The sequence below is a fragment of the Daucus carota genome, chromosome 4, assembly GCF_001625215.2.
Source record: "Daucus carota subsp. sativus chromosome 4, DH1 v3.0, whole genome shotgun sequence".
Lineage (NCBI taxonomy): Eukaryota > Viridiplantae > Streptophyta > Magnoliopsida > Apiales > Apiaceae > Daucus > Daucus carota.
The window spans coordinates 30,407,883-30,425,008 of NC_030384.2; the positions used below are offsets into that span (position 1 = coordinate 30,407,883).

The 17,126-nt window shown below is 39.8% G+C and overlaps 1 protein-coding gene across 1 annotated transcript; it reads left to right on the forward strand.

Moving 5' to 3' along the window:
- Nucleotides 1–3,540: 3,540 nt before the first annotated feature.
- Nucleotides 3,541–4,964, forward strand: LOC108216320 (basic endochitinase). Its single transcript, XM_017389053.2, has 3 exons — nt 3,541–3,889; nt 4,041–4,194; nt 4,436–4,964. Exons 1-3 carry the CDS (start codon nt 3,610–3,612, stop codon nt 4,803–4,805), a joined length of 804 nt encoding a protein of 267 aa, XP_017244542.1. The 5' UTR covers nt 3,541–3,609; the 3' UTR covers nt 4,806–4,964.
- Nucleotides 4,965–17,126: the final 12,162 nt, after the last annotated feature.

A 17,126-nucleotide genomic window follows, 5' to 3' on the forward strand; every position in this document is an offset into this window, starting at 1 on the left:
GCCGCTTTTCTTGTAGTGCTTATATGGTCCTCCTCATTATGAACTCGGACTAGACACTACAAAAAAGTCGACAAAACTGACCGCCTAAAACCGACCGACTAAAAAAACATGACGTAATAGTATATATACACGTAATGAAGTACATTATCAAACCTTATTTTAATGATAAATTAGAAAAATTAGTATAAAAAAAAAAAAAATTGTTCCATTTTAATATTAAAATTGAAAAATAGATATGTTTATAAGATAAACACTTAAAACCGATGCTAGTCTAGTTATTCGCGGGAAATGAAATTTTTTGCCAAAATTTAAATTCACCGCGCTACTAAAACCACGTCGTGTGGGTTGTTTGCATGTTTTTGATCGCACTACTAAAACAGCGTCATTTGCACCTTTTTTGATATACCAATGACCATGCTAAGTCGGTATTAGAGTGTTAGTATATGAACAAAAGAAAATTCCCCTTTTAATTTTTTTTAGCTCGTTGAGCTACAGGTCTCTTCTGCAAGTTTAAGCATCAAAATCAAGAGATTTTCATTTGTAAGTCGAACTAAACACCCCATGTGATTATTGTTCTAAAAGTCGGTGATTAATCCCCATTAATCCATATTATGTAGCTCGTCAAACTGATTTAACCTCTCATAATTCAATCAGTCATCTGATTCATTTCCTATTAATATAATTAATCTCTGTTAATCTTCATTCCATATCTTCACCAATTAAGTTCATGGACGTTTTTAAGTATGATCGGCACTTTTTACAACACCGAGCTGAACACCCACGGTATCATGTAATATATTGATTAATTTACACAGTATCCTCATCTATGATGGCACATATTTGAAACTTGCGTTATACAGTATTCTACGTTATAAATTTCATATAACAAATAATAAAAGTGGCCTAGCTCATCATTGTACAATTTAGAAATTTTGTTTTAGTTTTCTACGTTATCTTCATTGTTTTGTACTGAAATTTCAACACAGAAAAAGTCTAGCCAGACTTGTGTGGAAGAATCGGGTTTGCCTAAAGATATGGCAATGAGCCTGTACGTCCAGGGCAACTGAACATAACACGTATTTAAATTCGTTCGTTTCACTTAGCCACTTTGATAATTACTATGAAGAAAAATATAACCGGTGGCTAGAAACTTTCATTGGAATATCACTTAACTTGTGTAGAAAAGCTGAAGATTACATTGAATTTTGTCCATGTCTTTAAGATAGTCAAGCTAGATCTAAAAGATAGTCACGTCATTCTCGAAAGTCTCTGTCAAGATACAGCCCAGCTATTGTCTTATGTTATGTCACAAACTGCATGATACAAAATTTGTATTTCAGTCGGACTAAATGGATACATGTATACGTGATGAATCTTCTAACATGTGCAACTTCTGGAAGCAGGGAGCTAGCCGACCCTAGCTAGCTTAAATATTTTCGTTAAAAAACTTTAATATATGTGCCTAATAAAAAAATTCTAAAAATTCTTCTGATAGATAAAAGAACGTATTTTTCTTAGCAAAAATGGTTTCATCGGGATGGTGACATGTGTTTTATTTATAATAATTCTCGTTACAAAATTCTGAAAACAGGACAAGAACCCTCGGAAATTAAGTAATTTGGTATTCTTTATGTCTCATTCAATTATATACAGTTTTGAATGATGGGGACGCGTTTTAAGGTGAATATAAAGTCTATTTTCATAATTTATTTTAATTTTTTTTTATTTAAGTTTAAGCATTTAATTTTTATTTAAAAGAGAAAAAATAAAAATATTTTACGGAAGTATAATATAATGAAACGTTAACTTGGGTGCTGAGTCCTTGTTCCTCATGTATACCATCTCTACAAAAAAAAAAAAGCGAAAAAAATGACCATCAAATATGATCGGTTATGTCCACATATGGTCAATTTTACACCAAAAATCAACCAAAAGCCACTGTCGATTTTGCGCTAGTTGGTTTAGATGCGTTGGTCGTGATTAAAGTTTAAAACCAACTAATATAGCAGTCGATACTAGCTAGTAGAAATATCTTCCACAAGCGGGTCTTACAAGGCCTGATGCCACCTAAAAATAGAGTGTTATGTGTGTACATATAACCCATCGTGTGATCGGTTATAAATTAAGACCAAAATAAGTCAAAATTGGGAAAGAAATCCAAAACCGACCGACAGTGGTCAGTTTTAAAATCTTGGTCAGGTTTATTCCAGAATAAGTTTTGGTATGTTAAAACCGATCAACCGACCGACACATTGGTCACGTTTATACCAGAGAGAGTATATAACATTTTAATAAGATTATCTTAACAAACTTAACATCAAACATTTAAATTAAAAATATTTAAATTGCTAATTAGCCAGCATTCCCAAAAAGAGAGACATTATTAAACACTCCCCCTTGTCAATCTATATATGGTTGAAGGTTTTGTTCAATCCTACGATCGAAGATGGGTGGAAACGGATAATCAGTGGCGGAACCAGAGGGGGGTTAGGGGATGCTAGAGCCCCCTAACCTCAAAAATACAGTGTATATTTTTTTTTTGAATTTGTGATGTCAATATAATTTTATTAGCCCCGCTGAATTATAAATGTCATAGAGAGGGGCTTATTATAAAAGAAGAAAAGAGAAGACACTTAGTCTAAAGAGAGTCTAATTAACAAATACATTCAAACAGATACACTCAGAGCAACTAGATCATGCAAACTGCATGATGCATGCTGAGTACTTTGTACATTACAAAAATAATATAAAATATAGTTAAGAGGGAAAGTGTGCTCCTCATTGTTGAGGAAGCAAATAGAGCTCATAAGTCTGCCTTGCACAATTTTATGCAAAGGATTTCTCTTTACCAGACTTGGAGTTGTTGCCAAATCAGTTACACAATTTTATCTATGATATGAGAGTGGAGATTAATCTGGACTTCAAAATATAGGAAATCTTTCTGTCAGGATGGTTAAAACACAAAGACACACTGCTTATCCCTTAGTTTATTGAGTTAACTATGATTTTACCGGTTGTCATTGCTACTGTTGAGAGAGTTTTCTTTGCTATGAAAGCAATCAATACTTATCAGCGTAATAGGATGGAAGATGCATGAATGAATGATAGTATGATGATATATATTGAGAAAGCTATTTTTGCAAGCATGTATGACGAAAAATTTTTCAGCCCCCCTAACTTTTAGTCCGGGTTCCGCCACTGCGGATAATAAGTAGATTATTAAATTAGTTAAACAGATGGGATAGAAGGATTGAGGTCCGAGACCTTCCCTAAATTGAGATATCATATTAAGTAATTTAATTAGTCTAAATTATTTGTTAGAGAAATTTCAATAAAATCTTATATTATTCAACTCAACTATTCAACCATATGCATTGCTCTTGTAAGATAATATCTTCTAGTTTGAGTCGGGAGCATGTCATGTACATAATCTTTTATTATATTCACGAAAGTTCCTCTGCTTCTATTGTCAAACTAAGAAAGATAAATTGTTCACCTTACTTAACTAACTCAGCCTATAAATAGCTTCACAATCCTCACCTTAAACCACACAAACAAATCAATCAGGAAAATATAAAGAAAATAGGTTATATATCAATACAAGAAGCAATGGTAAGCAGTACCATGAGGTGTTTATGGGGATTGGTTCTTCTCTTGGGGATAGCGGGCATTAGGGGCCAAGATGTTGGTTCCCTACTCAGCAAGGATATGTTTGAAGATATGTTGAAGCATCGTAATGATGCTAATTGTCCGGCCAATGGCTTCTATACTTATGAAGCTTTTATAGATGCCACAAAGGCCTACGGTGCTTTTGGAACCACTGGTGATCAAGACACTCGAAAGAGAGAGATCGCAGCCTTCCTTGCTCAGACCTCCCACGAGACCACAGGTGATCACCACCATTCCCTACACACACACATTCTTGTTTAGTTGTTTCTGGGTTTAATTTCTATTTAATTATATGATTTTCCCTTAACTTTATATATTTTCTTTACTTAACTTTCTATTTTTTACTTGCTCATATACTTGAATACCAAAAGGTGGATGGGCGAGTGCACCGGATGGACCATATGCATGGGGATACTGCTACAAAGAGGAACAAAACCCTCCTAATGATTACTGCTCCCCGAGTCAAGAATGGCCTTGCGCTCCGAATAAGAAATATTTCGGCCGTGGTCCTATTCAGATCTCCTTGTATGTCACATTCTAATCTATATAACTCCATAATATATTAAACGCCAAGACTGAGAGGGTGTATTCAACTGGGATTATAAAGGATTTTTCATCATTCATGAAATCTGAGGGTATTCAATTCAGATTTTAAAAAATCTATCAGAATCTTGGGATATTCAATTGGAATTTTAAATTATGCTATATATAATATATTTTCTGATGGGATAATTTGTAATGTGAGCTTATATGTTCAATATTGCAGCAACTACAACTATGGACCCGCGGGAAGAGCTATAGGGTCTGATCTGCTCGGTAACCCGGATCTGGTGGCAAGTGACGCTGTCATTTCATTCAAGACTGCACTATGGTTCTGGATGACCCCACAGTCTCCGAAACCGTCAAGCCACGATGTTATCACTGGAGCATGGACACCATCAGCAGACGACTCAGCAGCTGGTAGAGTTCCTGGGTATGGAATGGTAACAAACATCATTAATGGTGGAATCGAATGCGGTAAGGGATCTAACGCACAGGTGGAGGACAGGATTGGCTTCTTTAGGAGATACTGCACCATTCTTGGAGTTAGCCCTGGTGACAACTTGGACTGCTACAACCAGAGGCCTTATGCATGATTGATTTACTGTATACTGAATGTATGGAAATAAGTTGAGGCAATAGAATAAATTTCACATGTACTACTGTGTTTCTACTGTAAGCCAATAAGATCATGTATCCTTGATCAATGTACGAGCAAATTTTATCCAGATGAATAAAATAAGTTTCAACTATGAGCACATATAAGTTTCACAGTTTTTTCGGATCGAGTTTTGCAGTGGTTCTAGTTTGAAAATTTTTGTTGTACTGTGCTGCTAAATTATATCTGTCGTGAGTGTTGTTCAAAATTTTTGTATTTAGTTTCCGTAAAAACTTAGAAGCGAGAACTATATTTATGGGTTGTTTGCGGTACTGTTCGAGATATCGCGACTTCCCACAAAAAGCTGAAAAACCATTTTTTTTCAAAAGCATAGTTTTTCTCTAAAAACAACTTTTTAGTCAAAAGATGTTAACAGTCAAAAAATCTGTTTTTGGATTTTTCATATAGTTTTACATGTTTTTTAAATAATATTGTTGTTCATGTGTATAACGGTAATTCTAAACATGCCCTTGGTCATCATAGGCCTGCTAATAGCAAAATAGAAAGATTATTACAGTTTGTTCTTATGTCCAGATCTTATTTCTCTTTATTAAAAGAAGGAATTCATAAGCAAAACAAACGGAGATAAAAATCAAAAATATTTCGGCGCATCTGCCTCAGCATGCAGTAGATTTCACAAAACTAGAGCAGAGGATCAAGACCTTTTAGCTAAAATGTGAGTCGGCATATCAAAAATATAATATATAAAAAATATAGTCAACCTCTCGAAAAACTCACACTCCAATCATGACTTTAAAATGTTAATAATATACTATTTTTAAATTATAGTCAACTAATATAGCCAATACCGTTGAAGCAAAATGTCTTACAGGTTCAGCAAATTTTACATAATGTCTTATATGTCCCATTTAACCAATGATTATAACCAACGCCTTTGGAGATACTCTAACAATATCATTGAAGCAAAATATATTATAAGTTCAGCAAATTTTATATAATATCTTTACGGGTGTAATTTAGCCAATAATTATAACCAACACTTTTAAGAGATGCTCTCGCTATCAAAAACGTCATTCAATATAGCACCATATTCACATGAAGTATCCCAATTAATTTCTTGATGTCATTTTATAATACCAATACAATCTCATTCCAATCACAACCTCTCGGCCGCACCTTCTTTGCACGGTACAAATTTATCGGACTAACAAGTAACCAAAATATACTCTCTCGTCAGCTTATACTTAAGATTTAGACCCTCTTTAATTGTGTTGATTATAATGATTGATTAAATTCAACTTACAATACATTATGTAGTTTGCTAAATTTGTAACACGTCTTGTTCCGATGGTTTTGGTCTTCGATGGTAGCTGTTATAGCCAAATTTGGATAGGTCCTTGGTGGGCCGGGTATGTACTTAGTTTAACTAAGTAAGACATGAATTGGGCTAAGAGTCTTATATGAGGTATCAGGACGCGTCCTCCTGCTTATAAAGTGAGGACGCGACCGACCCTTGAAGAGACTAGTCTGAACGGAAGGGCACAGCCCTCCGTGGCGTGACTAATCCGCCGATGTTGCGTAAAGAGGACGCGTCCTCCGAGTCACAAGGAGAGACGCGACTCTTGAGGAAGTTGATGGAAGGACGCGACCGACCCTCCGTCCACCCTGTTATGACCAAAATTGGTCATGGTGTTGGAGGAGGGCGCGCCCTCTTCGGAGGTGACTGAGGGGCGCGGCCTCATGTTAAAGAAGGACATGTCTGATGTGTTGTTGGAGTGGTCGATGGGACAAGACGGCGAAGGCAAGGGCGCGCCCTCAGGGGTCGCTCCCACATGTAAACACATATTGTAAGAAGGCTCTTCCTATGGGAGAGTGTACATTCGCTAAGACAACCCTTCCGAGGGAGATGAAGACCGCCCCTCCGGGGTGTTGTAGCCGTTTTTGTACACCATGTAGAGGGGAGGACGCGCCCTCCTCCGGACATAACCCGGGGAGTGCGGTCTCTTGTCCAATAAACAGGGATGAAGATGGGAATTGGGAAGGACACGTCCTCCCTATCAGGGCGCGTCCTTTGACTCAGACGAGGCATAGTTATGAAATACATGATGAGAGAGAGAGAGGATGAGTGAGTCTCCGTGACGACCCTTCCGAGGGATATGAAGACTAGTTACCAAGCTCATTTGGTAGTTACCAAGCTCATTTGGTAGTTATCAGGCTCATCTGATAGTTCCCGGGCTCATCCGGGCATGATCTACAATCCTCAATCCTGCTATCTGCCGAGTTAACCCTCGTGTGGGGGCTTGAGGTGATCATGGCTCTTGAAGGCCCTCCGGGGTAACACGAAGGCCGATCATATGTCTGGATCCTGTATTCTGGTGAGTTAGCCCTCATCGGGGGATTGAGACGATCGTGTAATTCGGCTCCTTGTCTACCTTGTTTGAAGATGAAGACCTCACCGAGAGGTGAGGACGTGTCCCTGCACCTCGAGGGGTTAGTCATGGCTCCCCCAGATAACTTCTCTATAAGAGTCGTGGTAGATGCTATCTCTCGTAGTGGAGATATCGTTGAATCCGTGATCTATTTGGATTAGGAGTTTGAGGTAGTCATACTCAAGACTAATTCTAACAGGAGTAGGATTCTCCAAGATGGGCCTTCGGCCTATCTCCGACCTTATCGCCAAGAGGCCTAGTCCTGATCAAACTAGGACTCCTGGTTCAATAGAACTATGTATGGCTTGATCCCCTATAAATATAGGGGTACGTAGGCACATTGGGGGATCATGAGTTGAGAGCACGTGAGACCAACTCAAAATCCTAATCTCAGCCACCCCCTAAAACAAACAACCACCACTCTCCGGCGACCAAAACCCCCGTCACGGATCTTGATTCCGGCCATGAACCTCATCTTTGTTGATTACCAAATTCCTCTATCAACAAATTGGCGCTAGAAGGAGGGGCTATTCAAGATCTTCATCTTAAGAGGAAGAGATGTCACACGACGGAGATTCGCACGGAGAGGAGGAGCGTCTTTCGGCAAGGCGATGGCTAGAGCACAAAAGGAGAGGAGACCTTCATCTACTTCTCCAGAAAAGGATGATATCTCCATCGGGAGTTTGAAGGAGGACGATCATCAACGAAATTCTAGGAGGTAACCTAATATGCGAACAAGGTATTCTGGACCGGGGAGTCAGCGAAGGATGCGATTTTCGGAGACCTAACACCTACGAAGAGAGTACACCTCCCCCGGACAGGGTACACCTCCCCCGGATAGAGTACACCTCCCCCCGACAGGGTACACCTCCCCCGGATAGAGTACACCTCCCCCTGACAGGGTACACCTCCAAGTGATGTGGTGCTCGACTACCACCGTGAGGAATGAATTCCCTGACATCTCCGAAGAAGGCGCACCTCCGGGTAAGATTCTCACAATGCTTTCGCATGTTATTGCTAACAAGTCTGTTGTGGTTTGAGTCTTTACGAGAAGGAGATCGCCTCCCTGGAAGCCTCAACGGTTTTCTGAAGGGGCGCGCCCTCCCCAGAGCAAGTAATTTGAGGTTCGCGAGAGGCACGTGTTGAAGGCCTGACCGCAGATAATGATATGAAAGGGAAAGTTACGAGCGGAGAGTTATTCAAATGGAGCGAAGCTTGAAAAGTTTCAAAGAGCGCGCCTCCCCCTAACAGGGCGCGCCTCCAGGAAAACTCTACTCTAAACCTCCTCGTTACTGCATTCTCTAGAAGTATGGCACGTTGAAAACTACAGGTAACGTGGTGTTCGACCACCACCATGAGGGATGCACCCTTTAACATTTTCGAAGAAGTCGCGCCTTCCCTTGCCAGGGCGCGCCTCTAGGGAAAGTTACGGGGGGTGAGCTATTCAGATGGAACCTAGCTCGAAAAGTCGTAAGGGTGCGCGCCTTCCCCTGACCGGGCGCGCCCTCAAGTAAATACTAAACTCCCTCAATATTTGGTTCCCTAAGACTACTACATGTATAAATTCACAGGTAATATGGTGTTACCTTTATGAGGAATACACCTCTTCTCCGTGAGGAGTAGTCGCACTTTCCTCCAACAAGGCGCGCCCTCCTAAAGGGGTACGCCATATCCAACCAGTATTCTATCAAAGAACGAATTGCACGCCTCCCTCTGACAGGGCGCGCCCTCTGGTATGTCTGATGCATTAATTGCTTCATATGATATTTTGTGAAGACAAACATACTCAGGAAGGAGCTCACTAGTCTTGAAGAGGTCACGTCCCTCCCTAGGGCGCGCCCTATCGGAAGTACTCATCACTTGAGGAAGCGCATGAGGGCGCGCCCCCAGGATAATAAGGTTGAGAAGGGAGATGCTTCAAAGACGCGCCTCCTCCTAGTTGGACGCACCCCGAGTTCCAAAGTCATGTTTCCCGGGTTGATAATTTGGGAGGACGCGCCTTCCCCTAACAGGGCACGTCATGAGGTAACACTGACCATCAGTATTAAGTCATATACATGATAAAGCGCAGGTCAAGTCCAACATGCTAAAGGAGCTGTCCATCTTGATGAGGGCGCGCCCTCCGTTCTACAGGAACGTAGCATGATACCTGCGAGGTCTTTGATCATGATACACTTAAGGCCTTTCAGAGGTTACCTAATTATCCATGATACGCTCTGGATACTATATTAGCGCATCCATGATACGCTCTGGATGTCATCCACGATCTACTCTGGATGCTATAATTATTTACATATCCATGATACGCTCTGGATACTGTAGTTGCGCATCCATGATACGCTCTGGATCTTACATATCCATGATATGCTCTGGATAACATTTTATACTATTAATTCCCCATTGAGCTATGAGCTCTGGGACCTGTGCGATGCACCGGAGTTATGTAAACCACGATAAGATTCGTGATGCCCCATATGGGAAGATGTATGGACTGGGGAGTGGTCATCTTGATTTTCTTAAGCAAGTGATTCACGCGTGAAAAAGTAAGGTTGCGCCAAAGGCCGCGCCCTCTACTTAATCCTTGGAAAAGATCAAAAGAGCCCACATTACAAGTAAGGCTGCGCCCTCTGCTTATACAGTCCTTGAAAGAAAAGAAATATTGCAAGGCAGTGCCATCAGCCGCGCCCTCTGCTTAGGCAATTCTTTAACAGAAAGAATTAAAAGGGGTCATGTTATAACAAGGCGACGCCATTCTGTAAGTCGCGTCTTATATTTACTTTTTCCAGGTACCATGGACACACTAAGGCTGAAAAAAAGCCACAAACATTCGCCCAGCGAAAGCGCGCCCTTCTTTTGTCGAAGTTCATTGGCGCGAATGTTATGGTTGAATGTGTCCTTTGGGAGGAATAAGCGAAGCTGCGCCACTGTCAACGACAGATAGGCCGCGCCCCCTGTATTTTTTTATCTAAAGATTGCTTATTACTTATGAACACATCGAGAAGACGCGACAGCCTCATGCTTAGCAACTTTGCTGAATGATCAAAGACACCGACATTATATACATGCAAGGCTTGTGCACAGTCTGCATCTTAGAATGTCGAGGAATAGAAGTGGCTGACGACGCGCTCTGAGAAGAGGATGTGTGGTACGGAGTAAAAATTCCCCTGATATCTCCAATATCAAGAAAATTTGGGGAGTACTTGTTATAGCCAAATTTGGATAGGTCCTTGGTGGGCCGGGTATGTACTTAGTTTAACTAAGTAAGACATGAATTGGGCTAAGAGTCTTATATGAGGTATCAGGACGCGTCCTCCTGCTTATAAAGTGAGGACGCGACCGACCCTTGAAGAGACTAGTCTGAACGGAAGGGCGCAGCCCTCCGTGGCGTGACTAATCCGCCGATGTTGCGTAAAGAGGACGCGTCCTCCGAGTCACAAGGAGAGACGCGACTCTTGAGGAAGTTGATGGAAGGACGCGACCGACCCTCCGTCCACCCTGTTATGACCAAAATTGGTCATGGTGTTGGAGGAGGGCGCGCCCTCTTCGGAGGTGACTGAGGGGCGCGGCCTCATGTTAAAGAAGGACATGTCTGATGTGTTGTTGGAGTGGTCGATGGGACAAGACGGCGAAGGCAAGGGCGCGCCCTCAGGGGTCGCTCCCACATGTAAACACATATTGTAAGAAGGCTCTTCCTATGGGAGAGTGTACATTCGCTAAGACAACCCTTCCGAGGGAGATGAAGACCGCCCCTCCGGGGTGTTGTAGCCGTTTTTGTACACCATGTAGAGGGGAGGACGCGCCCTCCTCCGGACATAACCCGGGGAGTGCGGTCTCTTGTCCAGTAAACAGGGATGAAGATGGGAATTGGGAAGGACACGTCCTCCCTATCAGGGCGCGTCCTTTGACTCAGACGAGGCATAGTTATGAAATACATGATGAGAGAGAGAGAGGATGAGTGAGTCTCCGTGACGACCCTTCCGAGGGATATGAAGACTAGTTACCAAGCTCATTTGGTAGTTACCAAGCTCATTTGGTAGTTATCAGGCTCATCTGATAGTTCCCGGGCTCATCCGGGCATGATCTACAATCCTCAATCCTGCTATCTGCCGAGTTAACCCTCGTGTGGGGGCTTGAGGTGATCATGGCTCTTGAAGGCCCTCCGGGGTAACACGAAGGCCGATCATATGTCTGGATCCTGTATTCTGGTGAGTTAGCCCTCATCGGGGGATTGAGACGATCGTGTAATTCGGCTCCTTGTCTACCTTGTTTGAAGATGAAGACCTCACCGAGAGGTGAGGACGTGTCCCTGCACCTCGAGGGGTTAGTCATGGCTCCCCCAGATAACTTCTCCATAAGAGTCGTGGTAGATGCTATCTCTCGTAGTGGAGATATCGTTGAATCCGTGATCTATTTGGATTAGGAGTCTGAGGTAGTCATACTCAAGACTAATTCTAACAGGAGTAGGATTCTCCAAGATGGGCCTTCGGCCTATCTCCGACCTTATCGCCAAGAGGCCTAGTCCTGATCAAACTAGGACTCCTGGTTCAATAGAACTACGTATGGCTTGAACCCCTATAAATATAGGGGTACGTAGGCACATTGGGGGATCATGAGTTGAGAGCACGTGAGACCAACTCAAAACCCTAATCTCAGCCACCCCCTAAAACAAACAACCACCACTCTCCGGCGACCAAAACCCCCGTCACGGATCTTGATTCCGGCCATGAACCTCATCTTTGTTGATTACCAAATTCCTCTATCAACAGTAGCCAATTTATTAACTGACGCTCGCAAAGGTTGGTTCAGCTAGTTAGAACAGGGGACTTGTATCATCTTGGTCACAGGTTCGACTCTCGAAAAGAGGAGATTATGCCTCCTGGATCAGAACATGTCTCTTAAGTGCGGTTCCTTGGTTCATGTAGTTTGCAGGCTATTCGTGAGCTCGTGGGTTTACCCAGTGCGCACCAGAAAGGTAGCGGCTGCGAGTTCCTACGTTAAAAAAAATTATTAATTGGCTATATTTTAAAAATAATTTATTATTATTATTTCAAGTTGTTATAAGTAGATTTTTTTTGTTTTAATATATGATAACCTACGATGTGGCATTTGATATTGATTTGAAGTAGTTCCCCATATATAGTCATACACAGGATTTTAGCTATAATTATAGATAAAGGGGAAAGTATATATGGTCTGAGTGTGTTTTCAAGAAATTATAAATATTTATTATTTTTGGTATGTCAAACTCATTTTTTTAGCTAAAGATTTTTCATGATTGAAGTTGATGTTATATAGTTGAATTTGGTGATTTAGCAATTTTTCATTCTTAGAGAATCTTCAATGGGATTCGGGAGCATCTCCTGCGGGTTGGCTAAATCGGACCTACATGACATTATGTAAAATTTGTTGAATCTTGTGTTTTGTTGGTATTGACAAAATATTGATTGGCTATAATTTACAAATAATATGTTATATATTAATATTTAGATTGTTATAAATAGAATATATCACTTCAGTATGGTAATAAATGATGTGTAATCTTCATACAAATTTCTTAAAATCCAGTAAAAGTTCGACAAATATAATCATCTAGAAGATCTTGACAGTATGGTTCGAGTGTGATATTTTCAAAGATTATCTATTATTTTTATTTTGATATGCCAACTTACATTTTAGCTAAAGGTTTTCATGGTTGGAATCCTGTAATAATGGTTGGCTAAATTGAACCTCCAAAATATTATGTAATATTTGGATGAACCTGTGAGACCAACTCTAGTATCAAAAATTTTATTTTAAAAATAGGTATAATTTTTTAACTTAGTTATAAATAATATTTTTAATCATCAAAATTTATATATAATTAATCATTTATAAATAATTTTAAACATCATTTTCAATCAATCATTAACATTTTTTAACTTTAATAATTATTAAGATAATTATGTGTTTATTAGTTATTTTATATGCGATTGTAAAAGTAATTTTTGTGCATGTTGATTATGTTGTAAAACATTAAAAAAACATATCTCTACGTAATCAATCATTTAAAATATTATCAAACAAACAAATATAATTAAAATTATTAAATTATATTTATCAAGAATAACTCCTAAAAAGTGTATAATCTTTCTCTCAACGAGTGTAGTAATTACACGGGGCCTGTTACACATGTACATATTGATCCGATACTCAGTAGAGGCTATTTCAGAAGGACGTAGCCAAAAACCCTAAAGTGTGAAATCTCTAATTAATAATGGCGCAGCCACAAAGAAAAGCTATGGCTAAAGATCCGAAGGATAGCCCCGAATGGGTTGTTATTGCTGACGATTGGGTCGATATCGATGACAAGATGGACGATGATGATGACGACGATGATTTTGATCAGGCCAAATCGAAAAATGAGTTAAACGATCATGTTAAATCACCCGTCGTCGCTGAAAACGAGAACCCGTCTGCACCGAAAGTCATGACACGTTACGTTGATGTTCCGGAAGAGAGGGTCAAATTTTTTACTGGCAAGGATGTTGTTATGGACCTCCAGATAGCGTCGGGTGCCATGATCCAGATAACGAAAGCTTATGACGTGGATGCTAAATTCAGGCCTGTTAGAATGATTGGAAATTTGGAGAATGTGGAGAAGGCGGAGAAACTGATCAAGGCTGTCGTCGCGTTGGCGGATGCAGGAGGGAGTGCTTTGTTGCGTAAGAATGAATGTGATAGTGGTGATCATGGTACTAGGTATGATCATTGTCAGAAGAAGGAATCTTGGTACAGGTCTCGTGATTATTTGGAGTATCCAGAAGCTTGGGGACCTTTCCAGTTTGATCGTAAACGTTCTCATAAGCGGAGTCATGGTAGACAGTGACTCCGCTGGGCCTATCTCAATACAGTATGTCAGGTGGATTTTAATTATGAATGTTCTAGGTGAATGTCTTAATGTTGCCCGGAGATTTCAGAGTTATTTCAATTATATTCGTTTTCTCTGTTCTTTTATGCCTTGGTTTATATATATACTTAGAATGCTCAGCAACAGGTTAAGAAATGTTTTAATTAATTTGTTCTGGAAAAAGACAGAGTTATGCCAATGCATTGAATGAATATCGATAAGAGAAGATTAAGACAAATCGTGTTCACAGTCATTGGCACGTAAGTCTTCAATCAAAACAAAAGTCGCTAGCCTGATTTTATGATTTCAGACCTTGCCAATTGAATCAGTAGACAACTCGGTACATGAGTTCAGGACTAGCAAAGTACTCAGAATATATTGACCTTATTACTCAGATAAGTTGGAATCAAATTTAAAACACAGTATACTCGTACTAGACATTGTTTTTGGAATGGATAGGATTGTCCAGACTACTTTGTGTCATATTTACTGATGCAGAAAAATTGAAGAAATAAAACCGAAGACCATGAATTGTATGTTGTGGTAACGTTGTCACCTCATACAGAAGGTAATGATTTTATTTGCAGCTTCTACATACCATTCAATGTTATGAATGTCAGCTTTTCAATTGCTTCAAGGATGTGAACTTAGAGTCTGGGAAATTTAGAGTTGAAGGCTTAAAGCAATGTTCATACTAAAATATAGGGACCGTTTGACTGAGCTTAAAATAAGTGTTTCTTGCTTAAAGTAAAGAAGTGAAGTATAGGTTAGAAGCAAGTTAAGACTTATAAGTGATTAAAATGTTTAGCAAAGAAGCAGAAGTCATGAAACAAAAGTTAGTATTCTCAACTTCTTATAAGTAATTCTCACTTTTTACGCAAACGGTATAAATTAGTGTTTTTAACTTATAAATCCAGAAACCGGACTTTTAAGCCCGGCAAAACACTGTCAGGAAATGGGTAGTAGTATTACTATTAGTATGAATCAGTAATAGCAGTAGCATATTAGTAGTGAGGAGTAGTGGTGTAGTAAGGGCTGTATAGTCATTTTCCCATTAATTCTGTTAAGTCTAGCTAGTCCAGCTGTCATGTGTCTGTACTTGTGTGTTGTCTATAAATAGGAGTGTGGAGTTGTAAATGAGATTATGCATATTATGAAATACAACTTCTTCTCCAAGTTTCTCTCTCTCTTCTCTCTAACTGATTTTCCCTCTCTTTCTCTCTCTAAACTCTGTCTCTCTCTCCTGATCTGATCTCTCTCTCTCATTTCTCTCTCAATTCTCCATCTCTCTGCCTCAATTCACCTCTGCTTAGCTATAATCTACTGTTCTATTACTGGATTTCCTGTTATTTCAGTTCATAAACACAGAAAACACCAAAAATAGCTTTGTCATACATTGAAGGCATGACAAATTGGTATCAGAGCGAGGTTAAATGATCCAACCACTGTTTCTATCTCACTGTGCTACTCAAAACGAGTCGAGCGGTTGTAGAATCACAGTAATCGCATCAGGAAATCTGTAGTCTTGATCAAAACAGTTCAGGTACTCTGTTCTGTGTTTTTTCTCTTAGATCTGAGATTTCTGTTGATTGAATTGGAGATAGTTGTTGAGATTCTCTAGATTACAGTAGTTTCTACTAGCTCTTTGTGCTTGTGTTTGTTGAGATCTGTATTGTTTGGAGCTTGTGTTGTTGTTTGGAGAAATTACTGAGTCAACTCAGTGAGTATTGAGTTTTTTGTGAAGTTGTGTAGTGATCAAGATTTAAGAGTAATTGAGATTGTGAATAGAGCTTCAAAGAATTGGAGTACTGGTGATGTAATGTAATTTTGTAAAAGTGTGGAAAGAGTGCACAGAAACTGTTTGTTAAATTGACTGTGAGAAAAATCTGTGAGAAATTGAAAGTTATCTGTGTAGTAAGATGAAGAAAATGGTAGTATATGAAGGTGTGGGTTCAGAGTTTGATAAGGCTGTATTGAGAGTTAAGCAACAGCTTAAAGATGATAAGGAAGCATTGGAGCAAAAATTCTTGAAGTTGGAGTCAACTATTGAGACTGCAAAGCAGTTGATGAAGGAAGTTACAAAGGTGAGGGCTCACAAGAGTAGAAGAGAGTTTGTGGATCCTTTTGGTAGTACAGACAAGCAGATGAGGCAAACTTTAAGCCTTAACTCTGAAGGATCAGAAAATCTGCAGCATCTTAAGTTGAATTTTCCCAAGTTTGATGAAGGAAAGGCTGTAGAGGATTGGGTACAGGACTGTAATCACTATTTTAAGATGTTTAGAGTCAATGAAAGGAAGAAGGTGACTATTGCAGGAATGCATTTGGAAGGAACTGCCAGGAGTTGGTACCACATCTACTCCCTTCATAATTCCATTTGTGAGTGGAAAAACTTTGCTGAACAAATAACTCAGAGGTTTGGACTGATGGATCAGGAGTTACTTATGGAGAATTTCAATCAACTTAAGCAAGTTGATTCCCTAGAACAGTACTACAATGAATTCGAGGGGTATGTGGTGCAATTAAGGGAGAAGATTCCTTCATTGACTGATGCATATTTCCTAGAGAGCTTCATTGGAGGAATGCAGAAAGAGATTCAGCAAGATATTAGAATTCTTACTCCTAAAACTAGGGAAGCAGCTTATCAGACGGCTAGATATCTAGAGCAAATAAGGAGTGGTAATGAGAAAGAAAACCAACAAGTCACTAAGGCACCAGATAAGGAGAAGCAAATAGTTGCTAAGGGCAACTTGTTACAGTTGAAAAGTTCTGATAAGAATGAAGAAATATTAAAAGAGGATACACCTGGAGAGGTGGTGTTAGATATAGAAGAGTTGTTGTCAGGTGAAGATGTAAATTCTCAACCAATGAAGGAAATGGTAACCAATGGTAATCACCTGATGAGCAACTATGAAATCTGCACAAATGTAAGCTCAATGGAGCTGGCTGGATCTGTCTACATACAAGACTTACAACAGGGAAAGGG

What these genes read in the sequence shown, in the direction of transcription:
- LOC108216320 (XM_017389053.2), top strand. Translation starts at nt 3,610, where the DNA reads ATGGTAAGCAGTACCATGAGGTGTTTATGGGGATTGGTTCTTCTCTTG. An exon ending in GACCTCCCACGAGACCACAG is followed by an intron (nt 3,890 to 4,040) that starts GTGATCACCACC and finishes GAATACCAAAAG; the next exon opens with GTGGATGGGCGAGTGCACCG. An exon ending in GGTCCTATTCAGATCTCCTT is followed by an intron (nt 4,195 to 4,435) that starts GTATGTCACATT and finishes TCAATATTGCAG; the next exon opens with CAACTACAACTATGGACCCG.